The following is a 7,500-nucleotide window of genomic DNA, read 5'->3' as shown; positions in this document are numbered from 1 at the left end:
CTTTTAATTTTCGATTCCAAATTTCCAGGGAGGTAATATTGGACAAACAAATTACGCCGCCTCGAAAGCGGGCGTCATCGGATTGACCAAAACAGTTGCCAAGGAAATGGCCAGGTACAACATACGCGTCAATTCCATCCTACCTGGCATGATCGAAACCCAGATGACGGCTAGTATTCCCGATGAAATTGCTCAATTGGTGAAAATGTTGATTCCCATGGCCAGGTTTGGAAAGCCAGAAGGTACGATTTTATTGACTCTATGAATCCTTGATTTGGCTATGAATTGTTATTATTATTATTATTATTATTTTTTTCACTTAAAATTGATAATTTATATTGTAAAGTGCCCAGAGCTTGTGTTTTACACGAGAATGAGCGCTGTATAAATGTGTATTATTATTATTATTATTATTATTGTTATTATTATTATTATTATTATTATTATTATTATTATTATTATTATTATTATTATTATTATTATTATTATTATTATTATTATTATTATTATATTATTATTAACTCACTCAACCCAAAGGGCTCAACCCGACATTGGAGACTTGACTCCGATGATCCTGTCACTGCCGCTCTCTTCCGTCTTCCGGATAAAGACGTCAGGCACGGACAAAATACTCAGAATTAAAATAAGAGCAGCTAGACCTACCCATACCAAGCACCCGACGTCCTCTACCGTTTTTTTTTCAAGCTTGGTATGGGTAGTAGGTCTAGCGGCTCTTTTCTTTATTCTTAGTGTATTGTCCGTGCCCGACGTCTTTATCTGGAAAACGGCAGAGAGCGGCAGTGCTGGGTCGTCGGAGTCAGCTTTGAGGCTGTTATATTCATTCTTTTAAAAACTATTTTTTACAGTCCACAACTTTTAGTTTAGGAACTCTCTCGAGTTCACCCTAATGGAAATTCGAACAAATTTGTTTGATTTCGTATTCATATGAACTCGAGAGAGTTAATATTCAATTGAACAAAATCTAAGTAAAATCAAAGTGATGACATGTTCATTTTGCAGCAGCTAAACTTTCAGTCTCCTTAGTAAGAGAAATCACTCACTAGCTGGGGTTCCCGACCTCCCATAGTGGGCAGGGAGGCACTTACTGTGTATTCTATCCCTCTATATCTGTTTTCCAACTTGCTTTCTGTCTTTGTCTTGGAATGAGATTACTTAGTTTTGTCCTGACCCTGGCCGGATACCCTGGCTGAGAAGGAAACAGTCGAATGAATAGTTATTGTTTTGGGAAATGATATTTTTTTCCTTGTAAATCATCTCTATGCTATGTATTGTTATATTTGTACTTACTGTGCATTCTATCCCTCTATATCTGTTTTCCGACTTGCTTTCTGTCTTTGTCTTGGAATGAGATTATTTAGTTTTGTCCTGACCCTGGCCGGATACCCTGGCTGAGAAGGAAACAGTCGAATGAATAGTTATTGTTTTGGGAAATGATATTTTTTTCCTTGTAAATCATCTCTATGCTATGTATTGTTATATTTGTACTTACTGTGCATTCTATCCCTCTATATCTGTTTTCCGACTTGCTTTCTGTCTTTGTCTTGGAATGAGATTACTTAGTTTTGTCCTGACCCTGGCCGGATACCCTGGCTGAGAAGGAAACAGTCAAATGAATAGTTATTGTTTTGGGAAATGATATTTTTTTCCTTGTAAATCATCTCTATGCTATGTATTGTTATATTTGTACTTACTGTGCATTCTATCCCTCTATATCTGTTTTCCTACTTGCTTTCTGTCTTTGTCTTGGAATTATATCTGTCGAATCCATTTTCTTAGGTTTCAAAACTAAAAAAGGTGTCTGAAGCTCCTAAAATTACCCTTGATTAAGGTAAGGTAATGGTAAGGTCAGATATGAATAAAAGGAAATGTATTTTTGCGTTTTTCTCAAAATTATGTCAATTTTTACTAACTTTTCTCACTATTGTAAGTAGATCTCAAAAGGTAACAGCCAGTATTTGATGTAATTTTGCCACAATGTTTAATATATGTAAATATATCACGTTACAAAGAGATTTCTAAATTAGTTATTTTTGTTTTTGAGTTGGGACATTTTTCTCTGTAATTATCCTCTAAATTCAAAGACCTCGATCAAGCCTAATAATGGGAAACTTTCTGGCTGAATGTGTAAACGTATGATAAAGAAACTCAAAATTATCTTCTGTAAGGTGTTAGAGGATGTCCTTAGAGTTATCATGCCAAATACCAGGCCTTAAACTAGAATATGTTTTGAGATCTACTCAAAATAAAGTCATGTGTAAAACGCTGAGTCAGGATTTTAACCATGTCACTACCCGATCAAAAACCATGAATTTTTTGTTGTTGAAGGTTTAGAATATCTAATTTTAAGCAAACAACAACAGTCATTTATATAAACAAACAACAAAGACATAATATTGTTTTGTTTTTTTTTGTAGTATACCATAGCCACCTCCCTCCTCCCCCCCCCCCCTTTATGAGTTCTAGGGACCCCTTGAAAAGTACAGTGCTTTGAGCAAGTTTAGTGGATATTGCTCTATATCAATGCTCATTTTTGAATTTAAAAAAAAAGGGAAACAATCAACAAGCATCTCAAAATATTGAATGAATGAAAAATCCCCGTGTGGTGTCCGGGTTCCCTCAACTGAGAGGGTCAAGAATAGCCCAACGCCAAGCCAGCGTGTCGTAAAAGGCGACTAATGGTGTGTGATTCCCCCATCTTTGAGTCACTTGGTCCTCCAGGTTGGGGGTTGGCAAAGGGTTAACACCCCTTTCCGTTAAACTCAAACCGTTACAGAAACCCAGACGGACAAACCAAATCCTTTTTTTTAGCTTGTTAGCTCAGGATAGAGAGGGATGGAAACTGTTTGTCTGTGGCCTATACCCTGACCCAGAGTGATAAAGGCAATGATGATGATGATGAATTTCAACTAATTTCCATTTGTATGGCTGGCTGAGAAAACCCGGAAAGATTCACAAATGTCATAAATTGAACTAGATATGTATACAGTGGTGTAGACCACATCTTTCTGATCATTTACCACTTTACATTTTCTTTCTATGTTTATTAGAACCCAAGTTATGAATCTTTTTCTGAATAAAATTTGTTGCTATGGGAACCAGTTTATCTTCGATTTTGGCTCATATCTCAAATCGAAGCTTGCCGCATCTTCCCGGGTTTTCTCAACGAGCCTCACATTTGTCTTTTCTTCTTTCTTACCCTCAGAGGTAGCTGAAGTGTGTGCCTTCTTAGCATCTCCCAGGGCAAGCTACATCACAGGACAAGCTGTCGAAGTGACAGGAGGCCTTAGTTTTTAGTCTGGATGGTATTTAAATTTACACTACAAGTAAATACAAGAATATTGAACAAGTTCTAAAGTGTCGCAAAGTGGTGGTGCTGTTTGCCATAAATTATATACAAATAGAGAGATGGAGAGAGAGAGAGAGAGAGAGAGAGAGAGAGAGAGAGAGAGGGAGAGAGAGAGAGAGAGAGAGAGAGAGGGGGGGGGGGGGGAAGAGAGAGGGGGAGAGAGAGAGAGAGAGTATATAGGTATGTATATGTGTGTGTGTATGTGTGTGTGTATGTGTGTGTATGTATATATGTATGTGTGTGTATGTGTGTGTGTATGTATATATGTATGTGTGTGTATGTGTATGTGTGTGTGTATATATGTGTGTGTGTGTAGGTGTATATCCGTGTACATACATTTTGTGATCTGAATTGACCTGGATTCCAAACACAACAAAACAAAACAAATAGTCATCGTGATTTTATTATGAACCAATAATTCAATTGAAAAAGGATTTTTATATTTCTATATAATAATTGTATGAAAATAAACATATTGAATTTGTGATATTAGCGTAATCTTTCCGTGTATTTTTGTCGTTATTGAAAAGAGTGAAAACCGTTGTATATTGTGTTTTATAATGATCAAAATGCTAGAGGACTGGATAGGGTCCCTGACCTCCCATACTGGGTGGGGTTCCTGACCTCCCATACTGTGTGGGGTTCCTGACCTCCCATACTGGGTGGGGTTCCTGACCTCCCATACTGGCTGGGGTTCCTGACCTCCCATACCGGGTGGGGTTCCTGACCTCCCATACTGGGTGGGGTCCCTGACATCCCATACTGGGTGGGGTTCCTGACCTCCCATACTGGGTGGGGTCCCTGCCCTCCCATACTGGGTGGGGTTCCTGCCCTCCCATACTGGGTGGGGTTCCTGACCTCCCTTACTGGGTGGGGTTCCTGACCTCCCATACTGGGTGGAGTTCCTGTCCTCCCATACTGGGTGGGGTTCCTGAACTCCTATACTGGGTGGGGTTCCTGACCTCCCATACTGGGTGGGATTCCTGACCTCCTATACTGGGTGGGGTTCCTGACCTCCTATACTGGGTGGGGTTCCTGACCTCCTATACTGGGTGGGGTTCCTGACCTCCCATACTGAGTGGGGTTCCTGACCTCCCATACTGGATAGGGTTCCTGACCTCCCATACTGGGTGGGGTTCCTGATCTCCCATACTGGGTGGGGTTCCTGACCTCCTATACTGGGTGGGGTTCCTGACCTCCTATACTGGGTGGGGTTCCTGACCTCCCATACTGGATAGGGTTCCTGACCTCCCATACTGGATAGGGTTCCTGACCTCCCATACTGAGTGGGGTTCCTGACCTCCCATACTGAGTGGGGTTCCTGACCTCCCATACTGGGTGGGGTTCCTGACCTTCCATACTGGATAGGGTTCCTGACCTCCCATACTGGGTGGGGTTCCTGACCTCCCATAGCAGGCAGAGAGGTAGTTACTGTGTCTTCTATCTCCTTATGTCTGTTTTCCAACATGCTTTCTGTCTTTGTCTTGGAATGAGATTACTTGGTTTTATCCTGGCCCTGGCCGAATACCCTAGCTGGGTGGGAAACAGTCAAATGCATAGTTATTGTTTTGGGAGATATCTGTTATGTATTATTATATTATTTGTTATTTTCAATGCATAATGAAATGTAAGCATTTGGGTGTATTCCTCTTTGTTGGCTTTTGTGCTTGTGCCCGGATGAGACTTATAGGTGATCTTAAACTAAATACATTGGTGGTATTCTCTTGGAATCTACACCTGATCCCTATTTGTTCCCAGTTCCCTTTTATCTTGCTTTTTCTTGGGTGCTCTAATTGTAATTCTAGAACTTTTTACTGTCCCATTTTCTTCCTTTAAAATGGCGCTGATATGACCTTATCTCACTCAATCCTAGAGATTTTTGCTACTTTTCAAAATTGGAAAAAAATGTATTAAAATGAGTATGTACATAGGTAGTTTTATTCAACTACCATTAACATGTAAAAACTAAAAACATTAGCTTTGATACTACGCCTATAATTTATCTCAGAAAAATGTAATAAATAGGCATAGGCATAGTAACCCCGAGTACACTACGGATATAGTCGGTGTTAGGGTTGAATGAGTTAACTCTCTTCTTACCAGCCATTTTCAGGATTTTCCCCTAAACTTCACAACAAACTAACACAAAAATATATTTTTTATCACTAAAAAACAATAGCAGTAAAGTTCTTGCCATACATAATTTCTTTAGCAAAAACATGCTCTACAACACACTGTGTTCATTGTCTTTAAATTTTATGATGTTCAAAAGAAATTTGAATAAGAAAAATGTTGGTTGTATCGTAACGAATGTGACGATTTCCCTATAGTTGGTACGGAGAGGGTTAATGTGTTGCAAGCGCCACAAAACCCTTTAAAACACAACAAATGCAGTAAACGGGTGAATGACTGGGGTGGCTTTAGTTTCTCAACTTACAGAAAACTTCCGTTTGACATCTCTGATCATTTAAACTTTAAATTCAATGTTGGATTTCTCATGTTTGTGTGGTCTAGCAGTATGACACTCGCTTTCGGATCGGAGGGTCCTGGGTTCGAGCCTCGCTCGGCGCATAGTTGAGTACTCGGGTGTAAAATGAGTACATGGCTGTTAATAGCGTTGTCTCTGTCGGAAAAAAATGTGATATCACCTAACAGGCATTATGGATAGTACTTTGCGATAGTCTAGCGTCCTCTCCAAAGGGTAGCAAGCAATTGCTATTGTCCGTTTCACGCTATAGAAACCGGGATAAATTCCGGCTCCATGGGCCGAGTGGCTTTGAAGGACTGCTTTGTTTTCTTTATCTTCCAAATACATTATAATATATTATTGTATCATAATGCCTAGATTAAAACACTTGTTATCAATACGAGCATCAATGCTTTCAAGAATAGGGAATGAGATTAGCGGAAGAGTAGCGTCCCTTGATTGGACGTCACCCATAGTCTGTGACGTCACCGGCGAAAAGTTATTAGAGAGAGAACGTCATGTTGGTGTTGCGCATGCGTCTCTCGTCCTCGCTTCCGCGTGCATGCGCACAACCAACATGACGTTCTCTCTCTAATAACTTTTCCGCCAATGACGTCACAGACTATGGGTGACGTCCAATCAAGGGACGTTACTCTTCCGGTAATCTCATTCCCTGTATCTATTTAAACTCTCTCCTTATCGATCCTTTGCGCTATTTTCCCAAAATGACAGGCTTTCCCTGGAAGAAAAATTTGATTTTTTTAAACTCAAACAAGACACTCTACTAAACAACTTTATGTTCTTATTTATTAACCGTCTCCTTACACACTACAGGAAAATCGTCACATTCGTTACGATACAACCAACATTTTTCTAATTCAGATTTATTTTGTACATCATAAAATCTAAAGAAAATGAACAGTTTGTTGTGGAGTATGTTTAGCTAAAGAAATTATGTATTGCAATAATTTTACTCCGTGATAAAAAATCTATTATTGTGTTAGTTGGGTGTGAAGTTTTGGGGGAAATCCTGAAAATGGCTGGTAAGGAGAGAGTTAAACAAAGATCATTGTGATGTACAAAATAAATCTGAATAAGAAAAATGTATATTGTGTCGTAAGAAATGTGACGATTTTGCTGTATGTGGTAAGGAGAGAGGGATAGACAACAGTCGATGCAAAGCAGACGTTCTTCCTTCAGTCTTCAGCCAAGTGCCACCTGTCCAACATGTACCCGCTGTGGGCAAGAACTTGAGATGGCAGAGCATCTAGTCGAACGGTGTGTTGTGACGATGCTACCGGGCGGGTTCGCGACGGTGCACGAATGCGGACCGGACTTTGCTGATTGGGTCGATCGTCATAACATAGCGGTGTGATTAAAGTGCGTACTTAACTGTTTTGCACTCAGTGATAATTTTATACTTTGGTCTGGATATGATATATGTGACCCCTCGTCTCAAAACGGTATTATGTCGGGATGTTTAAGATGTTAAAAATGGAATTTACAGCCAGAAATATCAGACTTGCGTTGAGTTTGTATGTTTTATTGAAGAGAATGAATATCATATTTTAGTGTGCTGAATTCCAATAATTCATATTTTTGACCAGTTTAATCTTAATGTGTCAATTTAGCATCTTTTTCAAACCCCATAATACCCTTTTGGGGG

The 7,500-nt window shown here is 39.5% G+C and overlaps 1 protein-coding gene across 1 annotated transcript in view; it reads left to right on the top strand.

Moving 5' to 3' along the window:
* LOC144980322 ((3R)-3-hydroxyacyl-CoA dehydrogenase-like) overlaps positions 1-3,854 on the top strand; it is a 14,262-nt gene extending 10,408 nt beyond the window's left edge. Inside the window, exons 5-6 of the mRNA XM_078927985.1 lie at positions 29-242; positions 3,224-3,854. Coding sequence (XP_078784111.1) covers positions 29-242; positions 3,224-3,315 — 306 coding nt within the window. The 3' untranslated portion in view covers positions 3,316-3,854. The remainder of the gene's footprint in view (positions 1-28; positions 243-3,223) is intronic.
* The last annotated feature ends 3,646 nt before the right edge of the window (positions 3,855-7,500 follow it).

The sequence above is a fragment of the Berghia stephanieae genome, chromosome 9 (assembly GCF_034508935.2).
Source record: "Berghia stephanieae isolate SIO BIC M18660-M18661 chromosome 9, UCSD_Bste_1.3, whole genome shotgun sequence".
NCBI classification, from domain to species: Eukaryota; Metazoa; Mollusca; class Gastropoda; order Nudibranchia; family Aeolidiidae; genus Berghia; species Berghia stephanieae.
Note: the sequence above shows the minus strand (reverse complement) of the source record. Positions and strands in the feature narration are given on the sequence as shown.